The sequence below is a fragment of the Abramis brama genome (assembly GCF_963993115.1).
Source record: "Abramis brama genome assembly, chromosome: 8".
NCBI lineage: Eukaryota > Metazoa > Chordata > Actinopteri > Cypriniformes > Leuciscidae > Abramis > Abramis brama.
Window position 1 is genome coordinate 37,627,219 of NC_139970.1, and position 25,097 is coordinate 37,652,315.

The 25,097-nt window shown below is 37.2% G+C and overlaps 1 protein-coding gene across 1 annotated transcript in view; it reads right to left on the reverse strand.

Annotated features, from left to right (window-relative positions):
- The window catches only part of sestd1 (SEC14 and spectrin domains 1), a 32,064-nt gene extending 15,907 nt beyond the window's left edge, over positions 1 to 16,157 (reverse strand). The window contains exons 1-7 of the mRNA XM_084121270.1: positions 16,039 to 16,157; positions 13,936 to 13,999; positions 11,364 to 11,449; positions 10,173 to 10,281; positions 8,959 to 9,049; positions 6,948 to 7,061; positions 774 to 887 (exon numbers count right to left, since the gene is read on the reverse strand). Of these exons, the coding sequence (XP_083977396.1) occupies positions 774 to 887; positions 6,948 to 7,061; positions 8,959 to 9,049; positions 10,173 to 10,281; positions 11,364 to 11,418 (483 nt within the window). The 5' untranslated portion in view covers positions 11,419 to 11,449; positions 13,936 to 13,999; positions 16,039 to 16,157. The remainder of the gene's footprint in view (positions 1 to 773; positions 888 to 6,947; positions 7,062 to 8,958; positions 9,050 to 10,172; positions 10,282 to 11,363; positions 11,450 to 13,935; positions 14,000 to 16,038) is intronic.
- Positions 16,158 to 25,097: the final 8,940 nt, after the last annotated feature.

Genomic DNA, 25,097 nt, shown 5'->3' on the forward strand with positions numbered 1-25,097 from the left:
ATGTAATGTGTATGTGTTTTTTGTCCTTCATTTTATTACTAATTTTCCACTTGATCTTTTTATAAACAATGTTTACTTATAAAACTTTTGAAGGCTAAATAAATAGTAAACTAATTAAATTGAATTAATATTAACTTAATTTAAAATATTAATATTAATAGTGAAATAAAATGGTAAAATAGTTCCAACAGTTTTTGCTGTAACCAAAACTGGTACATCATCATCATCATCATCATCATCATCATCATCATCATCATCATCATCATCATTTTTATTTAACGCCATGTCAGCAATCAGAGCTATCTTCATGGCAAAAATTCAATTACAAAAACACAAATATCATATATTAAATACAATAAAAACAGAACAAAGATAACCAGCAAGTCATATTATACAATATATCTTTTTAAGTTAACATATGTTAAAAAATCCAAAACCTTTTCAGGTATAATCTCATTAAAAATGTCCAAAACTGGTACAGAGAACCGTGAAATTGTACTGGTATTGGTACCGTGACAACCCTATAAACAAGTGTGGAATCAGAGCTACTACGAGTCAATTCATTGAAACAGACAGTTTCATTCCTAGAAATGAACTAAAGTAGACTAATGACACTGCCTTTAGAAAACCACAAGAAAAGAATGCTAAAATAATCCCCTGATACTTACAATTTTGGTTAGTTTTATATCGCCAGCAAGGTACATCACTCAGACTAGCCACAACATCTCTGAATTATTGTAGTCTACCAATAAATAAAGGAATTTGGTACTCACCAATCGTTTGTTGACCCAGTCCAAATGATCGTAAACCAGACTCCCGCCAAATTCATCTGTAAGTTGGCATGGCTCGATGTAGCGTGTGAGTTTATTAGCAGACACCAGAATCACCTGAAACACAGAAAATTTACTCTCAGGCATGACCAAGGACCTTTTCCAATATCTGTTCTGCGAATGTAAAAGACAAGAAAATAAAACCCACCCATTCGAGAATTATTTGTTGTAACAGAGGGGAAAGTGCACCATTTATTAATGTAACCAACTAAACTGGCATCTGTGCGCGTAATGTAGCATAACCTGAAATCGCTTAAGAGATTCTGCAGCAGTCAAATGTCATGCAAGGTTAAAATCTGTGAATAATTTATTTGATATTTGAAGGCATACAGGGCAAACTCTGTAGGTGAAGCAGCCCTTCCGCTGGGTCACATAATGTCAGTCACACTCATTACCCAAAACGGTTTCTATCGAAGAACACCAGGCGAAGATTTTTATATAGTGTTGCCTGTCATCTTCGAGAAAATTAACATGATAAAAAAAAGGTTTAAATATTTAAACATGATTAGTGTAATGAAGATTTTAACAATTTATCTCACGTTGTGCCTAAGAACTACTACTACTACTACATAAATTCTGTATAATGATGAATAAACTATTTTCCTTAGACAAAATAAAACCTTGTCAGAGACTGATGTTCCTCATACCACTCAGCATTTTCTTTCTTCTCAGATAAACAAATACTTCAGCTCAAATCAATATTTCATGTCTATTTATTTATTTACTTAATTGTTATGTAGCCAAGTAATAAGAGGAATAAATATACAATCGGCTGGTCGTTAATGCAAAACAAACCTGTTTAAAGCTGCCAAGCCACGTAAAAAATATTCTGTAACATTATACACACATTGATTTATGGTATACTTCACATGTAAATGTTTATCATTCCTATGTCTGCGCTTAATGTAAGCAGTCTCAATAAAAATAAGGACACCCCTCCTCACTGCACTTTGGTGTGTGGACAGGAAGAGAGACAGAACAGCTGTCTTTACAAATATGTTCAGCTGAGTCAACACACGGAACAGAGGGACAAGGCCTCACTGCAAACAGTTCCAGCCTGTGTCACCAAAGAGGAGATGAAGAAAAATATTTTGGATTCATAATATCTGGGGTACATTACTCACAGGATGTAAGAGGCGTGTCTACCTCCGCTGCGTGGCTGTCTGCCGAGGACAATTTAAGGGGGGAAAAAAGCCTGAAGGATGAGCCAAAGCCAGGTTTGTTTCATGTCAGTTTCACAAACTCTCTCTAACGGGTGTTCTTGAATCTAAAAAGCCTTGTTTTGGGCCCTGAAGTTTCTGTGGCAGATACTAAAATGCAGCTTGAGCATAAAAGCTTTTGAACTGGATTTCATCTTATCTCCTTCTGTCATGATATCATTGCAAATTCCGAGATGGAAGGAGTGCAAAAAAAATAAAAATAAAAAAATAATCTGTGATTGGCTGACATGCTTGCATATGAAATAGCTAGCATTACATGTGGAACTCTCTCGAATACTTTTACTATTACAGCTATTATACGTTTTTACCATTACAGCTATCGAGATTAACGAATCGTGAGTAAGTATTTAGATCTATTGCCATCACATAAAAGGTTGCAGTGATGAGCATTGAGCAGATGACAGCCTGTTGATCGCGTGAATGAAGATCTTATCATTGCAACGCAGTTTCTGCACTCTCACTAATGATTTCACCAATGCAAACATGAGGTAAGTACAGTAAGAGCTTCGTTGTGCAGTGTAACAGCGTCATTGATTTCATAACGAGTTTTGGCAAGTGTCCAGATAAACTCGCGCTGTGTGATTGACAGCTTGGGTGATTGGAAAGGGATTGTTCTTTGATCGCTTTCTGTATACATTTTAATCACAGTTTAAATAAGATTATTTTCATCCTACCAAGAGAAACGATGTGAAGTTGATATTTTAGTCATTGGCTTGATTTACTGATGCATAAACAGTATTGAACGACTTTGAGAGAAAGATCATCTGTCTGAACTTGACATGTCATGTCAGTGCCTTCATCGTGTCTGATCAGTAGCTTATTTTATCGTTATCTTTTTTGTCCTGCACCAGAGCCTAACTTAGATTTAGAATGTGCACATCCTTTTTGTAATTTTTTGACTCTTTTCTCATTGACACCTGCATTTATTCTAACCGGACATAGTGTGGAGATCACACAAAGCTATCGTATGATTTCAGAAGCCAATTTGGGCCTTGATATCTGTGGTCACTATAAATTGTGATAGCAAAAACAAAAACATACAAGTTTATGATGAAATGTGGGTAAATAAATGACAGTATTTTAATTTTAGGGTGAACAACTCTTTTTAAAAACCATCTGTACACCAAACTTTTAATCTGATGTGTATTTAATCAAAGTAATGTGCGCTCTTTGAAATCCTCCAGTGACCCTGAACGCAGGCCTGGTGCTGAAGCAGGAACGCAACCGCTTGGACTGGTGCCAGCTGTGCCCTCACATCTACAAGGTTAGCTGGAGGAAATTAAACACAGTGTCTGCTAAAGCTCTCTGATCAATACAGTTCCCTCAAAGCAGCCTGCATTCTGGTTACCTTGCAAGTATTTAAACACAATATATATAAGTACAATTGGAAAAAAAAATGATGTGCTTAGTTGCATCACTAACCCATATAGTAATAAAAATTTAGTTTAGTTAGAGAACAGACACAATTAAAAACTGAACGCATCTGCTCAATGCAGCGTGAGCCAAATGGAATAAAATAAAATATTTTTTAGTATTTACAGAGCAAGGTGCCCGATATACTACACATATCTGCATTCAAAATTACTTTAAACAAATCATAAAAAAAAATAAAAAAATACAAGGTTATACTTATTTACATCTGTATGAAATGTTCAACAAGCAATGGCTGTCAACACAGTCATCACCATCATTCAGAAAATATGAGCTGTGAAAAATCATGAGTGATCTAGGAGCTCTATACAGCTTTTTACAGCAGATGCCATTGAAAACACAGTAAGTCTATCAATCACAGCCTCGCTTTCATACCTGTCATGGCGCTGCTCTGAATAAGGTCTATAAGCGTAAAAAAAGTGCAGCCCTGTAACAGACGGTCCAATGGACCCTAAGTGGCAGTGAAAGAGAATCCACTTATTTAATAAGGCCTCTGGGTCATTTCATTCCCATATGCTCACCAACGCCAGGCCAAGCATCAGTGATGAAGAGGTTCTTGGACAGAATGATTAATGCAGAGCGCACGGTCCTCGTGCATCTCAGCGATCGCATGCAGATACAAAACCCCCATTCAAGTATGGATCTTCAAGTAGGTCAAGAGTATGGTAATGACTGTTTTCACTAGTCTCCGTGTTCAAGCCTCCACACTTCCTAATGCTGATACACTGACCTCCATTCAGCCAAAACTGTGCCATCTGCTAGTTTTAGGCAGCTAGAGGGGACTGCTGGCCCAGATCACGGCACAAACAACACAATGACCCCAACAAACATACACATACAGAGGTTTCTATTTAGGAGACAGTGGTCCAACTGTCCTTCTAAACCCGTCATTCGGCTCTTGGCTGGATCCATGTAATGGTTGCCAGGCAACATGGCATTATTGGTTAATGCCCAGAGAGGGCATTAAGCAAGACAGCCAGACAAATGAGCATGCGGTTCGAGGCCAGGCTTCATCAGCACACATACTGTGCATGACTGCATACTGTAGTGCGCATCTGCATGATCATGTTACGGTTACGTTCACATATGGCTCCGAAAGTGAATGCTGGAGGGCTGCTGATTCAATGTAAACACAACCACCTGCCAACTTCACCCATTTTCTTCATGGCCCAATTACAAGGAAGTAACTGCAGTCTGCTCTAATTTATGATATTACAGGAGAGATGATGAAATGGAGAGAATTCATGAAAGTGAAGGAACCAAACCAACCCATATGAAACATTCTCTTGTGTAGCAATTTAAACACTTACCTCATGCTTAAAATTTTACCAATATCAATAAGACAATAATTTTTCCAGAATAAATCATTCTTAAATAAACCACATACAAAAAACAAAAAAAACATGTAGATTCTACAAGTGAATTTAGGCATTCTAATTTTATAATTCAAAGTATGAAACGTTTTCATTCAAGCTAGGATTGAGTTTAGAGATCGACCGATAGTGGATTTGTAAAATAAAATGTGAAATAACACTGGACAGTCTTCATTGTAAAAATTAAATACAGATAAATGCTTACAATTAGTTACAAAAGATATTCAGTCAAGAGCAGAGAGTGATTTTCTCTTTGTCTTTTGTCCTTTTATTAACATGACAGACAGCAGCAGAAATATTAGACTGCTGTCACTTTAAGAGCTTATGCACGGATCCAATATAGCCTACTACTTATTTTTCTCAATCAATTCGTCTCCAAAACTAACTGTTTAACTGAATACTCGCCAAGATGGGCATTTTGACATAATTTTGTGTGCATTTGACCATGTAAGCACAGTAAGCCACTCATTTTGGTACTTGCAACTCACAAGCTGCTTGAGACTGAGAGGCGGCTTTTGTGTGCACAAACCTGCTGGAATGAGTAAAATTATGCGCAATACAAGCACTGTAGAGCGAATGAGACTAGTGATTGAGAGAAGGTCATGTGTCTTTGCGAGCGAGGGTCACTTTGCCTTCGGAGAGAAGAGAGCGAGAACATGCAACTGACGTTATTGCCTGTGCCGCTGGCAATAAAACTGACTTGCTCGGAATCGGTAAGACGCGAGACTGACCAGCCGGTTACCGGTCCGTGCCGATCATGTGGAAAATTGGCTGATTCCGGTCCCTGGCCTGTCGATCAGTGCATCTCTAATTGAAAGCAAGAACGAAAGAAACAACCTTCATGATGCCAGTTTTCCAGAAGAAATCATTCAGACAAGCCCAGATGTGCTCCATGTCCTTTAAAGCCCTAAAACAGCCCTGAAAACCTTGTTTTACTCATAGCACCGCTCTCTTTGTGCCCTGACAAATGAAAGAGAAATGAAGCCATTGCATTAGTGCCAATAACAAAAGCACTGTCTTACCGTGAAGCCCCAGACCTTTGTAAATGAAGATGCACAACTTCTGTATATGGAGTTTCATTATTCACAGCAAATGCGGGAAATTACCTACTTACACGCATGACATCCTTCGGGTGTCCCTAATTAAATACACTGTCGTGTGTGATTGTATTATGTGCAGCTACACCAAGAGTAAAACAATGAAGCCGTGGTCTGATGTATGGAAAACACCTGCAGTGGAACCTTTCTAAACAGTCCATTTAGGTTGAACAAAATAAAAGCCATTGACTAAATCAGTTTTTTTTTTTTATATACTGAAGTATTGGGAAGAATTTTCTTCTGACTTCTGTGTATCAGAATAATTTGTGTTATCGTGTTTATGATCAGACGTACCGCTGAATCAGTGTCCTTATTTGCACATTTTTCATTTGAAGACGACATGATGAAATATGTGAGCATACACGGTGCTGGTTCATGTTTGGAGCAGGACGCTTGCTTCAGTCCAGATATGAACTGCGATCCACGTTGCGAGTTGTTAAAATTCAGCGTGAAATTTTGTTAAACTCAGCGTGAAGTTTAGCTCTCATGCTCTGAGTGTTGTTACATTACATATTAAATATTGTTACAGTCATATTTTCCATGTGTTGGTAGTCAAAATCCAGCTCTGACCGCATTGTGGGGAAAATGCAAAAACACTTTTGGGCTGCTGTAATGAGCAAACATACACTTACGACAACTTTTCTCGTTCATCATGAGAACTAACCTATGCCACTCCCACACCATACACACGGCAATGTAGTCCTTTTTTTAAAGGAACCATTTCCTGTAAAGCTGCTAAGAACAATACGTATTGTGCAAGTTAATATACAAATAAAACAGACTTAACCTAACTAACCAATCAGAGCACAAGATACTACCCAATGGGCCACTGCAACCATTCACAAAATGAAAAACACAAATACTACATTTTCATGTTTGATCACAGCTGTCACTTCTAAGTACTTGTGTACTCATTCCCAAACCTAATGTCAAATAATAGTTGTGTCAAAATTGAGCACTTTGTCCACTAAAACAAAATATCTCTAGTACACTTACCTCAAAGCCAAGCCTGTCCTTCTCCTTCCAGAAGCAGAAATGGGTCACTTTTTTGTCCCAGAATTCATCAGGTTTCACCACACACACAAGAGAGACCTCAGCTGGGATCACATTCTAGAAGAAAAATATCACAGTTCACAATCCAGCTGTTTAAATCATCCAAAAACCATGACAGCCCCACACACACTTACGAATAAGATCACTCTTTTTATTGAAGAATAGCGATGGATCAATCATTGATAGTCAGATATAAAGGGGACCAAGGTCACAGAATCCTTTCAGTTTAATTAACATAATCGACAAATCAACCCTTTAAAATCGGCTGATCCATGTTATTGTACCTACTGGTCTGAAGGACAGTTTGATTTCAGAACAAACTCCTGTCATTCCTCCTAAGGCTCTTAAAGTGAGAAAAGGCTGAGAGATACAAGCACTTGATTCTATTTTAAGTCCTATGTTTAAAGCTGTTGAAATGAAGTTATCTGCACACTGCAAATGTACAATGGACTCACTCATAACTAAAAACTGCAGATCATCCAGAGGACATGTCAAGCAACAATAACAGAGAGGCTTCACCATCTCCTCCAGTGAAAGAATGTGCTAAACTACACAAATCTACAAGGTACAACTACAACCACTTTAATAACCAACTACAACCAATTCAGCTTTCTTTGGCGAAACAATACTGCAATTTATAATAACAGTCATATATACTGTGTTCCATTCAAAGTCAGATGTAAGTAATAGGGTATTGATTTTCTCAAACATTGTTGTTCTTCACAAATATCATCAGCAAAAAAATTCAAAAGCGACTTACAAACAAGGAATACAACAAAACGATTCATCCCAAGCCTGAAGCTAAAACTATTTTTATGCTGCCTTTAAGCTGCTATTTCCTTCAGAGAATCTAGTCTTACTCAGTATCTCCTACTTGCAAACATAAAGGCATGTCATTGCCCAAAGCGCAGAAGACGATATAATTGTAAGGAAACAAAATTGCAAGTGCAAAACTGCAAGTGATTGCCTCCTAGTAACTGATCAGTAAAACACTACTGTTCAAAAGTTTGGGGTTCAGCAACATTTTTTTTTATGTTTTTGAAAGAAGCCTCTTTTGCTCACCAAGGCTGTATTTATTTGATTTTAAATAAAGTAAAACTAGTAATATTGTGATATATTATTACAATTAAAAATAAATTGTTTTCTATTCTAATACATTTAAAAATGTATTATTCTTGCTGATTATTTTGTCGCCATGCAACATCATACACCAGCATCACTAATTTCAAGGAGACATTCTTAAGGAGACTACTCAGAAATTGAAACGCTCAATACAAGGACATCCCACCTTTTAATTAAAAGAGCCAACCACCTGTTTTTCCCTTCAAAACGTGTCTTAGCTGGTACTGCCTGAAAAAGTGTTTTTTAGCACAATTTTGGCAAAATTTATGATGCCACTTGTATCAAATTTTATTGTTATTGCCTAGAAAATAGCTGTCCACTGCGTCCAAAGATTGCCAAGATTGCCACAGAGTGAACGGACTTGCATTTTGGGACTTTAATGCAAGTAATGTAAGTCGTAATGCAAAAGAAAAATCTAGCAGCCTGTATTTAAAGCAGCAATTCAGTGCTGTGTCCCATAAACAGGGGAAAATAACAGGGCAGAACAAGCGTCCATTCAGTTCAACAAAGCTCAACGTGAATGACTTCCAACAGCACGCTCTACAAAACCAGGGAAGGCCGCCAACACGCGAGCAGCATTGTCTTCTGATAATAGCACTGAAATCTCATTATTTACAGGTATTCCTTAAGAAGTGAGCTGTATTACAGGGGAGTTAAGTGCTCATTAAATAATCACCACAAATATTAATGGGTTCATTAGTGGAAAAGTAAGCACCAGATGTCAAATAAACAAGAGCAGACATATGTTTCACATAATGTTTCCTTTGGTGCTTTCTGCCAATCTGAACAAAATCCAAAAGTGGGCAAATAAAATAAAAGTCTCTTATCCTACCTGCAACATCAGAACAACAGTCTTCACTATATTCCACTGAGACTTCCTGCCATCGACGATGACGGTGAAACCTCGAGCTTTGCACTTCTCGCTGCAGAGATACAACAGAAAAACATGACATTTATTCAGTTGCATAACACAAATGATAGGCCAATACATGTTGTCAGTACAGATACAATGAATCAATTACAACGACTCCACTGTGGCGGTGTCGTTAAACAGACTAATTTGTTTTTTGTGTGGTGGCATTTTAAAATGAATAAACTGAGCTTGTGTGAGCTGCAATGACTCACAGATTCCAAGAAACATGTATTCAATCATACAGTTACTATTTTGGTTTGTAAAAAAAAAAAAAAAAAAAAAAAAAAAACCTTGTAGGCCTGAATAACATTTATTTTCATTCTTTGGGGAAAAGAACAGCCAACTCACCCTGTAAATGCCTCTAAAATGTCTCTAAAATGTCAGTAGAAAAATAATTTGGAGAAGGTCACTATGAAAGCATTGAAAAATAAAATGGATTACAGAACAAGTGATGGTCTTACTGCCAGCACTCATGTGAGGCACGACTGTCAGACTTTAACATTAGTCAAAACTCAATTGGCCGCTGCAGCTCAGGGTATGATTATCTCTTTCATACAGACTCAGATTAAAGCAATAAACCAGAAGAAAAATGTTTTTCTTGATTTTTTACCATGGCAAATTAGTGTTCTTAGGCACAAGCCCACACCAAGTACATAAACCCCTTTTTTCTAGGGTAAAAATTAGGAATGGATTTGGAATACAAATTATTCTTTCAAGTAACATAGTTTGTGACTGTTAAGCAACAATGCATGCATTTTTATCTAGCGGTTTTGAACATGGCTCATCCAGTCAGAATTAAGAATCATAACTATCTGTTTAATCATTTATTTGTTAAACCTTTTTACTGTAACAGCCGACACAAATGTAAAATGGACAAACTAACAGAAACACACAAAATCTTTCCAGTGCCTTGGAGCCTAAAAGACCTTGAAAGGTCTAGAGAAATCAATAAAAGTATTTTTCAACTTGTAACCACAGTCTGACCATGAATTATGGCCACTTTCTATATCATGTGTGAATACTGTAACAGTGTGCATTATAATTACCATGATCAGATTAATGTTTAATTTCTGCTCTCAATACTTTTGACATGTGCTTGATGTACAGCCTTTGCAACAGAGCTGTGTTTTTACCTAGGAATACTCAGTAGGTAGTCCAGAGTGGCGCTGAGCTCCTCCATGCTGGTTTGTTCGGTACATAGTGGGATGGTCAGGATCAAACCACTGCGCCTGTCCTTGCCTCCTGGAAAACCAAATGGGCCGAGTCAGGAAATATGCAGAAAATCCAGCAGCACAAAGTGAAATATGATGTAGGAATGGAAAAACAGTGTAAGAGTGTGAGGCTTCAAGGAAAAGACTGACAAAAACAGTACTGAGGTTATACAAAAAGCCTTTTGGAGGAGTAGAGCCTCGTGATATTGCAAACTGTAATTAATTCAGACCATTTCATGGGAACATGCGCCATTTCAAGGACAGCAAGCATCAAATGTTTCAGTAATTCCTTTCCTAGAAGCTTTCATTATCCAATTTTTGTGCAAAGACCTTGATAAAAAAAACTGTTGAGACACACGAAATTTTAGAAAAATAATCAGTTCATCAGAGAACACCTCAGTATATGACCCCATTTTGCCAATGTTCTTGCTGACCTCCATTGTTGACAAGTGTCATCCAGCAGACTGTTGGAAGCAGGAGGCATGTATACAACCTTCAGCATGTGATCACGGACAAAACAGCCTCATACTCTGTATATATGAGTTCTAGAAGGCATATAAAATAATGTGTGGACATATGAGTGAAAGTCCAACTAGTGTCAAGTAGTAGTAAATAACTAATAAAATAAAATAAAAACAATTATTTGGCCCAAAAATGGCTTACTAACACTCAAAAACCTAATATAGCCTATCATTTTACAATATAGTGTTCAGGTTCACTGAGATTAAGCCGAAAGCAATAACAGATCATATAATGATCTCGATCTCTGACTACATTATATTAAGATGAAGATGTTTCTGCCTGAGACACAATCTTTCACTTCCATTAAAGCAAAAAGGAAAGCAAAAAGTGAAGCGTTTCAAATATTCACCAAACACTGTCCATTTTATTGGATAGCATCTTTTTTCTGGCTCAGTGTTAGTCAAATCTAACCATGAAACATGAATAAAGTATTCACATCACATCCTAGAGAGGAGAGGAGACATGCCTGCAGCAAATGCATTTCTGTAATATTGTGATACTTTTTGCCAAGCTACTCTAAGCTACAACTATATGATGACTTGTTTTTCATTTAATTAATTAAAATCTTAATATAATGTTACTAGTCTTTACCTGACAGAAAGGCCAGCTTCTTCTTCAGCACAGGCAGTATGATGGAGGCCTCCATCCTGGAACAAGTCTATTGTCTACTTACACAGCTGCAAAAAGTTGAAGAAAAACTTGTTAGATAACACATTAAAGAACTCATTTTTGATTTGCATGTGATAATTTAGTGACCAGTGACATGACATGAAGGCCAGGTATAGTGTGGTAACTCATACGGTGGTAATTTGTCCCCTGCATTTAACAAATCCAAGTTAGTGCACACACATTAGGAGCAGTGAGTAGTGAACAGTGAACACACACACACACACTGCAAATCCGTGGACACACACACCCAGAGCAGCGTGCAGCCATTCACTGCGGCCCCGGGGAGCGATTGAAGGTTAGTGTCTTGCTCAAGTCATTTCCTGCTGGTATTAAGAATCAAACCCACAGCCTTCGGGTTACCAGTCTGACTCTCTAACCATTAGGCCACGACTGATTTAGGGCTAAAATAAATGACTTTGAAATGCATTTTCATGATTATAGTCTCAAATGTCCCATAGGCATAGAATGAATAAACCTACATCTGTGTCTATTAGCCCCTTTCACACATACAGTCTTTACTGGAAAATTACCGGTAAGAGATCATGTGTGAACAGGACCTTTTCCAAAATACCCCTAAATCAGTTCTGGCAATTTACCAGTAAGGGAAGTTGTAACACTTACTGGTATGATGCTCTGTGTGATTACCGGTGTGAGCACGTACGAAGTCAGAACGCGCTGAGGTAAGAAGTCTTCTTTGGGCCAATCAAAGTTCTTATGGAGATGAGGTAATTACTCTGTGCTGTTTACAGAAAGCATTTTAATAGTTTTCCTATTTAAATATGCGCTACATGATCATCTATGACCGTTGCGCCACGTCTCACAGCTTTTTCAACGTGTCGCGCTCGAGACCCAGCTTTCTTTTCCATTCATCAGCGTTGCGGCTCTGCAGTTGGATGCTATTACTAGTCTAATATACTATTATACTAATCTCGTGTTTTTAAGAGCAAAAACACGTTCTGTTTGATCATCCCTTATGCCTATCACTCAGATGTCAAATTTTTTTGTCAAATTGAACAGATAGTAAACTAAAGTGCTTCTCCTCATGCCGGAGCAGCATTTAAAGAACATATCCGATAACTGACATCACAGAATTTACCGGTATTTTGGTGCTGATGTATGAATGGATTCTTACTGGTAAAAAGCCAGAACGCCATTGCTTGTGTGACAGCATATTTGTGTATTTACCGGTAAAGTCATTCTGGTAATTTTATGGTAATTTACCGGGATTGCTGTGTGAAAGGGGCTTATGACTCAACATACTTCAAAATAAATAAGAAATACTTCAGGCTAGGGCTGGGCGATATATCGCATGACATTGTTATGCGCATCTCGTCAGTAAAGCCGGTTCCTTGATTAGTAGTAAATCATTTGAAAGCAGGTGATGGCGATTTACTACTAATCAAGGAACCGGCTTTACTGACGAGATGCGCATAACAATGTCATGCGATATATCGCCCAGCCCTATAAAAACCAGTTCTGAGAGACATTTTAAATTAAACACTAATATACAGGAAAGAAGTTAAGGAATGGTTTACCCAAAAATAGTGAACACTGCTGTCAAGCTCCAAAAAGAACCAAAAACACCATTAAAGAATCATAAAATACACCAGCGTCAGCTCTGCATGAGAAACCAACCTAAGCTGAAGTCATTATTCACAGAATGTCAAACCTAATGTGACTTGTCATCATTTATTCACCATCCAAACCTGTATGACTTTCTTTTGTGGTACATAAAAGTTGACATTTTGAAGAATGTTGGAAACCACACTGTTTTCCATTTACATTTAGTCATTTAGCAGACGCCTTTATCCAAAGCAACTTACCATAAAATGGTAATCAATGGTAACCAAAACTGAGACATTTCTCAAAATATATTATGTTCTACAGAAGTAGAAACTCATACTGGATTGGAACAACATGAGGGTGAGTAAAGAACTTATTTTTGGGTGAACTCTCCCTTATATTCTAGTCTGTGCTTCATGCAAAAAGGGATATTTGACTTCAGAGGTTGACAGCCAGTGAACTATTCCTTTAATGCCAAGTCATACAATAATAATAATAATACATTTATTTTATATAGCGCCTTTAAAAGTTGCTTTCCCAAAGCACTTTACAGGAAAACATAACAGAGAAAACAGAGATAATTCCAAAGCTTAGGAGCATAGGAAGAAACTGCTCTATCACCCCTAGAACGAAGCCGTGTGCATTCAACGAATACAATGCATTCCTGTTCAACTTTTTAGGATAAACACACAAGCACAACTTTAAACAAGAAAAGTTTCCAACAAAACCTTTGTAAGAAGCAACATTTCACCATGCCAGAAATACCAGAACGATACAAAAAAGAACAAATTGACAAAACAAGCTGAAAAGTAGGTTAAATCACTATAATTAGGCAACACTAGAATGTTCACAGCATGCTTCAAGAACATAGTGATGCGAGTCCTCAAATGCAGGCTGTACTAGATTTCAAAAAGCTGACAGTCCCACTCACCTTCAACAGTGATGCAGCACATCAAGTACATTCCATCTCATGCGATTCCCTCCTGGTCCATGTTCTGCAAAGATCAGAGAGCGGAGGAGGGGGAGAAAGAGGAAAAACAGAACATGTGAAAGTTACAGGGAGAGAGAGTAAAACGAAAAAAGATTAAGTTGAGACCTCCTTTGGTGATTTGGATTCTCTGGCATCCAGTTTAGTTCAACCAATCTGAATACATCAGAATTAATCAGAGTGGTAAAGACCTCCTCATAAACTGCTGAGAATGGAAGTGGTCACGTAAGCATCCAATAGGGTAATACCAATGGAGTGTTGCTGGTTGACTGAGTATAAATCATACAAATTAAATGCTCCCCAAAAAAGATTATCAAAATCCTCCTCAACTGCAATAATGGATTTAGGGAGGATTGCAAAAGGAAGCACAGCTTGGCAAAGTGATCTTAACATAAGCTGATGCACAGAAAAGTGCCACATCATTTAGAAAAGGACAGCTCAGCAGCGATTACACAGTTTGCTGATGTGTCTGCAAGCCAGGAATGGGTGCTAGCAAATAAAAAACAAAGAAACAAAAGTGGACTTTTAGAATTATCACATTGCACTGCTGCACAGCACAATGATTTACCATGCAACCAACTGGCCCATCCCAATGCAAATTTTTGGCAATGCCCATGTTTGTGTTCTAGTTCTAGGACATAATACCATTCTGCGGTGTCACTGTATATGCAAAACTGATTTCAATGCCAATTCCATCTTCAATATGTAAGGAGCGGCATATTTTGCATTTACAAAGAATGAATTGAGTTACTAAAACACTAAAAGAATAACAAACAATTACATTCGATCCAGAATCAAAAGAAACACCTGAAAATGATGTCGTTTGCAACCATTAAGATTTTTTGCATTGTGCCAGTATTTTCATGATCTTCCCCCAAATTTTCATCGCATCACCACATTCTCAGGTATTTTTTATCTTTACTGTAAATGGCTGTAAAACATCCATCTATTTAGATATTCAAACTAAGGGTAGTGCAACAACATTATGGATAAACTATTAAATAATTAAAATGAGTCTTAATGCAAAGTAAACAAATAACAATTAACATCCTAATGGTCTTTTTCTTTAAATGGTGTGATGACATACAATGTTTAAATCTTTTATATTTGAATGACAAATAGCCATGTTTTTCATCAAAATTCACATGGCCAATCACATTCATTAGATTATTATGACTGTATTAATGTTAAACCAATACTGTGATGCTATGTTTTAATCTAGAAATACTTTCATGTTGATGAATTTTAATGAATGTGAGACTGATTTTGGATTACAGTTATGATGATAATCAAAATAAATGTGCTTACAAGTCATAAACAATGTCAATATGTAAAGATAACAACCGTTTTCATTTGCTTTGATTAAGTAGTGAAAGGGGACTTGGGATTGTTCTTGACAGGACTCATGAGATTCACTGTACATGTCATAGCAGCCCTATAAACACATAAACTTGGGCAGTTTAAGAATTAAGATTCAAACTGTGGTCTTTGAGAGTCATTTCTGGCCACATAAGGACAACAGTTGGACAGTCCTGGGAATCAGTGTCTGGAATCAAACCAACAGCTGGCTGAGTTATAGGAATGACTCGCGGCTCGAGACAAAGACGGGTATCCACCTATGGCCTACATAATATTATGATTACAGGTCAACTGCGCAGTAAAACGATCGTCACAACTAACGACAACGCACGAGGCTGGGTGCCACGTGAAAGTACACATTTAAATGCAGTTTGGCTTTTATTTCACATGACCATGAACCATATTTTCTGGCAGCGTGCATGGCTACTGGCACGCGCGAGCCGCAGAACAGCATGCAATGACCTATATTTCACTCTATGGAGGTTAATACATGACTAACATGAATGCGTTGTATTTCGGGGTTGAATACAAGGACAATCCCTCACTAACTTACCTTAGATAAACGTCGATAATAATGCCGTGATTGTTAGCACTGCTAAAGACGCGAATGCATGATCCATGTGCTTTCGCTCACAAAGTCACTGCATTTTTAATCACACTGAGGGATTATTATATAAAAAAAATTACCTTTCTCCGTTTTGAGCCCCGGAGTCGATCTATGTTATTGATAATCGCCTTTGATACTGAGAAGACGCTCGGCGTTGTGTTTTGTTAGAAAGGGGCTGGTCCTGTTCGCATGGCTCCTCCCACATGTCGGCGCAGGGCGTGTCTCTCACTGTAGTGGGCGGGGTCTAGCGTTTCTTTAAACAGACAGTGCATCATTCAAATAAATGATATCTGATATTTGTGGATTGATTGAGAGGAACAATTTGACATCAATTTGACATTGACATCAAATGGACCATGCAAAAATTCAGAAGATCAACTGAAAATAAAGGTGAATAGAAAGACAATTTCTCAAATGAAAAACGTACAAAATATTGAATCAGACAATTGATAACAGACGAGTAAAGATTACTTCAAAAATATAACATTAACATATAAATAAATAACATTATCAGAAGAATAAATAACATTATCAGAAGAAAGAAAGAAAGAAAATAAAAAAAACTTTTTCTTTATTTTCATTCCATTCCTAACTTTTACCATTGTGTAAATAATGAAGTTTATAGCCTATAATAAAGTGTCTAACATTTAGTGGACTACATTTCTGAAGTCCAGGGAACACTAATTATAGAAATATCTCCTTAAATTACAACACAGGTATATTCATTTTACAAACGTTACTGAGTTTCAGACTGAGGTCAACATGTTCAAAGAACTGTACTTTTTTCATTGGTGATAATAGTGGTAATGTTTCATAGTTTTTTTCTGTATAGTCAATAGGCTACTACAGGTGTCTATTTTGAAATATGAAATATATTGACTTGTCAAATAAACCTACCCTGAGAAATCTACACTGGAAAATTGTAAGCCCCAGTCTTTTCTATTTACAAAAAGTGCATGCATTATAGTTTTTATGCAGGCCTACAAGTAAATGTATTTTTTTTAAACTTATTTCTGCTTAATTCAAATTTTAAACAAAGCTGTATCCATGTTTCTAAACAAGACAAATTGATTCTTCCACTCCACACAGAAGCTGCACACGGCTGACTTGTACTCTACATGAAATGATTCTGCATTATTTACTTTGAATACTAATAAATAACAATAAGTAAAGTAAACAAAAGAAATACAAATTACATTGTAAACTATATGTAAACCTTGCTGACTGCTCAAAGTTCATTGAGTTTACTCTCACAATCACTATCACATGCTGTTCATTAGCCTCTATCCTCTATCTGTATAACTTACAACCGATTAGAGGGACAGTAACAAGCAGTCGAAAATCCCTCTGCTGAATGCTATTATAAAATAGATTTGGCATGAATATGTTGTGGATTGTAAACAGTATAAGAGTCATTTATAAACTTCATACGTATACTTCATCTAATTCAATGGAGCTAACAAATATATATAATCAAATATAAATACAAATAGATTTACTCGTGTGTGTGTGTGTGTGTGTGTGTGTGTGTGTGTGTGTGTGTGTGTGTGTGTGTGTGTGTGTGTGTGTGTGTGTGTGTGTGTGTGTGATTTACTCATTTAAATAAAAAGATGCATGAAAGGGAAATTAAGATAAGTAGGTCTGTCCTATGTTGTATGGGTTCCAAAAATAGAAGAGGATAGATAGATTCAGTTGCTATGGTAATAATAATATTAGCTCAGAGAAGCCCAATTATCTGAAAAGGGCGTAAGAAGATGCCACTAGATGTCTCTGTTTGCTCATTGAGTCACTGGACGCTATTCCTAGTGCTGTTCTGGGTTGTCACTTGAGTTAGAGATGAATAATTTCATGCTTTGCCTACTCTGTACAGTCCTTGTAGAGTAGACTGAATGTGGAGATAACAGACCAACAAATTTAACAAAGTTTCTAATTTAATTTCATTTACTGAAACTTAAAAAGATCCATTCCATTAACATACAAACTGCCTTTTTGCAAAGTACTTTGTACTGCACTGAACACTTTATGCCCAAAACTGAGCCATTAATATATTTATAAAAAAGAAATATAAAAACATATAACAAATGCCTTATAACAGCTTAGTGGTTATGCTGTAAAATGAGCCACATAAAAACAATTAATATATTCTTAATATAGAACCATAATAATTGTGCTGACGTGACCGTCATAGTGACAACCATAGATATCCATATAAGGCTAGATGTCTTAAGGCGGAGTCTCTTCCGGCATCAACCGGCGGCCATCTTGCCACAGGGAAGCTTTCTGGCGAGCTCTGTGGTATCTGAAGTAAGGTCAGTGATCAGCACGAACAGAAATCCTCTTATCTCGCTGAAATCTTGACGGATTTACAAACGGTTTGTTTTTTTACAAACGTTATTAACGTGGCTATAATTCCGAGTCCATGGTTATAATTATTATAATTATTCATATGTGTGCAGTGTCATAACTACATCTCTGACGTTTATAACAAACCAAACCATTTGAAAATCGGTAGAAAATTGAGCAAGTTATGGTTATTTAAAAGTATGCACCATTAAAACACAATGTTACGAGTGAGCGAGCTCCCTGTGGCAAGATGGCCGCCGTGTGCGGACGTCGACCTCCATTGGCCAGCAGCGTGGACGAGACATCTAGCCTTTATTATATGATATCTATGGTGACAACAGCCAATCACATTACTTTTCCGGTGCTGCATGAACGCAACTGGCTAACTGGCTATATATTTGCATATGCGATCTGATTGGCTGACGCCTGCGTTGGCGCTTGAAAAGTTGAACATTTTTCAACCACTGCCGCGAGCAACTGCAGTGACGCAACGCGACGGAACCCACAATTCAGTTCGGCAACACATGACGTCACCCATTCAAAGTAAAAGAGAAGCGTTAATGCTGACGCTCCGTATGAATCCGTTATTGTGAGTGATGACACGCTGACCGTTGCAAGATGGCGGGCTCGTCGACGTGTCTGGAGGGGTCGAATATGGCTTCTACGTATATACACGTCTATGCCACTGTAGCCCCTCCAGTTCGAACCGCCCGCTCTAAGCAAGACTCGAACCCGTCCGCATGGGAGGCGGGCGCTCTAACAAGAAGGCTAAGGGCTGCTGATTAGGGGAATGAGGTTTACACACACTGCTCTCACTGGCCAAAGTCTGTTACACCACCAACCGCAACTGTCAGACGCCATCTTTATTTTTTGCTCAGCTGTCACAGAATGGAAAGCACATGATTGTGGGATATCAAATGCAGTGAAGGCTACATCTATGCTACCTTCAAAAACCGATCAGGTGAAGGTAGCCTGTCTCAGGAGAGAGGAAGAGAAGCTAACATTGGATTCGGACATGCCTTGATGCATTCTCTGAAGGCAGCATTTTTAAGATTTCGGACACAGCTTATGATGGAAGCTAAATAAAGATTCACAGAATGAATCAGTGAATGAATCTGGATGCTTCTTTTTGGCCAATTGGATTAATAAAATCCCAGAGGAGTTGTTTTGGAATTTTTCACAGCTGGACAAATTTGGCTCTTCAGTTGAGTCGAATCTCTGACTCCAATGCAGCGGAATTGAAGAATCAATTATTTTTGGTCTCCCAGATTTAATAAGAAACTTTTTATGTCAGCTTACAAATTTTCATCATGTAGTTGTTGGTCAAATAAAGGTGTTGGGCTGAATGGACTGGAGGAGGAGATTATATGCATTCACCATAGTGAGACGGTTACCGCTGGATTACACAATGAGCTTACTGCGGTAATGAGCAGATGCAAAGATACGGCCAGCTCAGCGTATTGTTCTCATGCCAGTGTGCAGTAATTGTGCTGATATGTAATTACTACCTGTCAGCCCTGGGGACAGTTTGACAAGAGCAGAATGGCAGGGCATCTGTGTTCCCCACACAGGGGGTTCTACTGGAACTCACATTGCAAGGACAGTGAATCCAGCCACTATTCGTGCTGTTACTGTTTTCCTCAGGCACCAGCTAAATTGGATCTGTTGGATGATGTGCAGGTACTTTTGAATCATTCTTTTTTTTTTTTTACTATAAAATATGTAGCCCTATAAATAATATAAAAAAATAGGCGTTTTCAAAGCAAAATATTTAATAAAAATCTAAATATCCCTATCTGTTGTGTAGTATTATAAGTTTCTCAAATTCCCAGTTGAAAGAAGTTTAAAACTCTCACCTAAATAACAGCAGACTAAATCCAGTCAACAGAGGGCGCGCTTGAGCCTCAGTCTGTGAGGATCTCCAGAGACTTCAAATGGCCATAAATAGAGCATTTATATGACTCAGTCATCAATATATAATCTGAAGCAAAATTTAGTATTTTAAACGAGTTGTAAATTAACCAGGCTAATAGGTAACCAAATTAAATTAAAGGAGCTGTATGTAAGAAATGTATTTCAATTAATCATAAAATGGCCCTGATATGTCACTAGACATTAAGAAATCATGTTCATTTCAAATACTTATATCACTGACAACAGTAGTCCGGCCAGGATATTGTCATTTAAAAAGTGAAGTTGCAGCCCTCAACTGATGTTGATGTTGTCATGTTGTGTTTTGGCCTGATGCCCCACCCTCCACCTATCTACCAATCACGAAGTCAGTAGTGTTTCGGCATCCGGGTTGCCAGCTCTGCTCTAGTTACCACAGCTGCAGCTACAAACATTCCTGCTGGATCCTGCAGCCTATCTGGCAACCTCGAGTCAGGGGGGAGGGGGAGGGGATACACCGGTCTACAGTAATTTGAAAGTGATTGCAGTACCAGTTTTGGCCACAATCTTACATACGGCTCCTTTAATTAGGATGCCAGCGAATCGAATGACATCTGCTGACCGGAAGCTTGCACATTTAATTTATGGTCATAGTTGCGCACTCTTGCCTTAAAAAAATAAGGTGGATGTGAGACATTTAAAGAGAATGAGATGGTGTTTTGAGAAATCAGTTTAAAAAACCATCCCCATTTTGTAAGATAACTAACAAATAAGTTACATACAATCTTTCATAGAGAAGTAGTAGCCTAGCTTAGCCTCACGGTGCGTGTCCACTGGCATGGTGCGAGCGTTTTATGAAAGATTGTTAGTATGTTAACTTATTTGTTAGTTATCTTACAAAATGGGGATGGTTTTTTAAACTGATTTAGCCATAGTTTTTCCTATGGAAATCGAGTTTCACGCTCGCGCAGTGCATTTTGGGATTGACAGCGCACTGGAGAAAGCGTTGAGAGCATCAAAAGGTTGGGCAGTTCTCGACTGTCAATCGCTGTGAGATTCGGGATGTGACGTCTGTCTTGAGAGTTTAAAAATATGCAAATAGTGCCGGAGTTTATATTGGATTTAGTGCGTAAATCATTTTGTTTACAAATTAGACACTTTGCAGTTGTTATGTTAAATATTTCATTTTGGATTTCATTGTGTTCATTGTGATACTGGCTGGCTGGGTTTATAAAAGTTTGTAAAATTGACAGGATATCTTTGCTTGGGGCATTTGGAAACAAAGTCTATTTCCGAAATCCGAATGTAATCGCGTGCATCTCTGATGATTATACTGTGTGTGTTGAAAAAAAAAAAAAAACCGGAGGACACGTTTTATAGCGTCGCCAGCGGCACTGAGCAGAGTTTTGCCGCTGTAGTGGACACGCACCATAAAGCTAGGTACTCGCCGCGTATCCACTTTTATGTCCTTAAATGCTTGTTTTTTGTTTTCCCCGAGTGGGCGTGGTCTTCAGATTATGACGCGTGTCGCTCTGTCTCCACGTTGTAGCGTTTTCGCTTCACTCAATGAAGAAAGGAAAATCTCCAGGCAGTGATGGATTAACTGTTGAGTTTTATATTCATTTTTGGGAACTAATCAAACAGCCATTGCTTTGTATGCACAGTATAAAGAATGTATCGATTCAAAGGAAATAACGGCATCAATGAAACCAGGCGTTATCGCCTTGTTCCCTAACCGGACAAGGACACTGATATAACAGTCCAAAAGATGTAAAATAATTCTTATATTGTTAATGATGTGCCTATCTTTTATAAAACCTGATTGTGTATCTGCAATCAACTGATTAAGTTTGACCTTTAATCTATCAGCAAAAACCAGGGCTAAATTATAATGATAGTCAGGAGCGTAATTGGACGCCAATTATCTATTAAGCGTTCTAAAGCCATGATTCTTTTCCAAGACTTTTATAAAGCTTTTGACACTCTTGAGCAGACCCTTGACTTCTTTTGCAGACTCTCAACTGATTTGGTTTTGGTGACTTTTTTGTTAATGTTATTGAAATGTTTAATGTCTTAATTAGTTTCAATACCTCTAAGATTTTTCATTACCCGCGGTGTCAGACAGGGATGTCCAATTTCCCCCTTTTCATTTATTTTAGTTACAGAACTATTATCGTTAAGTATTATCCATGTTCCAAGCTTGGAAGGTATATCCATCTTTGATAGAGAAATTAAAATCTCCCAGTTGGCTGATGACACGACTCAATTACATTAGAGTCAATTAACCAAGGCTATTAATGTTGAATTGAGCAGTTTTCATGTGCTTCTGGATTGAACCTGAATATGTCCAAGTGTGAGATAATGACACTATAAAAAAGAGACCGTAAGGTCTCTTGGTATTTATTTAACAAAAAATTTACCAGCTCGACAACAGCTTAATTTTTCTGTCCGGGTCAAAAAACCAAAAACATCTTTAATCTTTGGCTCCAAAGAGACCTTTCCCTTTATGGGAGGGTTCTTTTGTCCAAAGCAGAAGGATTATCTCGTTTTGTATATCCTTCTCTTTCTCTTTTTGTCAATGACTCTACTGCTAAAGGAATTAACAAAACATTTCATAAGACTTCATATGGAAAAACAAACCTTCAAAGCTAAAAAAAACAGTCCTTTCAAATAGTCGGAAAAAAGATGGGCTTGAAGTGTTAGATTTTAGTGATACAGTGAACACCTTTCCGATAAATTGGATTGAAAGATGCTTAACAAATCCTAATTCTGTTTTTTCTTAATCCCGAATCATATCTTTACAAAAATCGGTGGCCTTCCCTTTATATTGAAATGTAACTACTTGCCGAAGATTGATTGCCAGTTAAATCTAAATTGGGTCTCTTTTATAGACTGGAAGGAAGCCTGGCTGTTACCTCATTACTGCATTTCCAATAAGACTAAAGAAGTTAATTTTAAGACTGTGGCAAAATATATGGATGTTGACAGTTCTTGCTCATTTTGTGGGAATAAGGATGAAACACTAATCAGTGTGAAAAAAATCTCAAAACCTTTGGAATAGTTTATATCTTCATATAGGTAAGCACCTTGATTCTTCCAGATCCTTTCAGTTAAAAGATATGATCTGTTACTATAAAGATAAAGCTAATATTTCAATGAATTACATTGTTAATTTTTTGGTAACACTTTATTTTATAGTGTCCTTGTTATGTTACATGTACTTACCATAGTAATAACAGTAAATTATGCATAATTACATGCAACCAACCCTCAATCAAATCCTACCCTAACCCTATAGTAAGTACATGTAGTTAATTAATATTACTAAGTACTTAAATGTATAATTACACTGTAACAATGACACCTTAAAATAAAGTGTAACCAATGTTTTTATTTTGTTTGGAAAAAAAATATTATATATATATATTTTTTTTCTTTTTCTTTTTTTTTTCTTGTGTGTGTGTGAAACTTTACATATATTTGATATAATTTCATTCCTGTAGAAGTTCTATCTTGTTCTGTCCTTCATGTCTGCTTATTGTTTGATACATAATCAATCAAAACAACAACAACAACAACAACAACAACAACGTTGTAGTATTTTATTTCCCCATTCAAGTAGATTGGTGCTAAATGATGTGGAAAATCACTACCTGGTCATTACCGACATGGTCGCCAAGTCAACTGACTAGATCTTTGTTGTCTATGCAGATGATAAATCATTTGTTTACAACACGTGTAGTATGCCTGTGGAGGCTTGTTTCCGCCACAGAAATAAAAAAGTTAATTGTGACTTTTTATCTCAATTCTGACTTTTCTTTCCTTGCAATTGAAATTTCCTTGCAACATCTCTCAAGAGTTATAAAGTCAGAATTGTGAGTTTATATCTCTCTTACTTAGAAAAAAGTAAATATTTCCCCCTCAGAACTGGACTTTATAACTCACAATTCTGACCTTTTTACAGAATTACAAGATATAAACTCACAATTGCAAGAAAAAAAGTCAGAATTGTGAGAGAAAAAGTCAGCGGCGGAAACAAGCTTCCATAATCCATACATGTAGTTAACTAAAGTCTTTCTATGATTACAGCAATTTTCAGCAGTTTCCAGGTCTCATGAGATTCCAATTTATCTTACAAATCTAATTTACAAAATAAATTGGAACAAACAAGTCTGAATGAAAACAATTCATCCTTGTAAATAGATAGTATGCTGGGAAATTCAGTGTAATTTTGTAGGCTAGCACTGGATTATAGGTCTTTTTAGGAAGAAAAAACAGCATTGAACAGTCGTACAAATTGAAATGTATTCCATTAAAATGTGAATCCAATACAGTCTGCTGTACAATACTAGCTGGTTTGTAGCATAACATCATAAAAATTATACAATTTATTTTACTGTACCAAAATACATTTTCTAAACACTTATACAACTTACGCTTTATTGCTGAGGTGTTGACTGATGTTTATTAGTAAAGAAGAGCCCTTGTGAAAATGTTAAACTGTCTTACTGCAGCAAGTGACAGTGAGCTTGATTTACACTAACAGCCTTACAGTCAGTGTAGTTTAGTACACTTTAGTTAGTGAACAACTTGGCACACAAGGATTTCAAGAGTGCTTGTCAGAGAAGAGCTGAATACAAGTCATATTAAGTTGTGTAGGCGGTGTGCGAGAAGAATTGTGAGTATGAAACGAGCCTAAGGAGCAGTTGTTTACCCATATAGGAATGAATAATCACAAACAAAATCTCTTTAATGTTTCTCTTTTTTTCTCATAAGCAATGAGATTAGCATTTCTAAGATGTTTTCCTGAGAAAAAGACCCCAGTATTCTCACACGTCTCAAACTGCGTTCCCATTTGCCAAGCACGTTGCAATTGAAGCGAATAGTAAGACAATTATTGTAATTT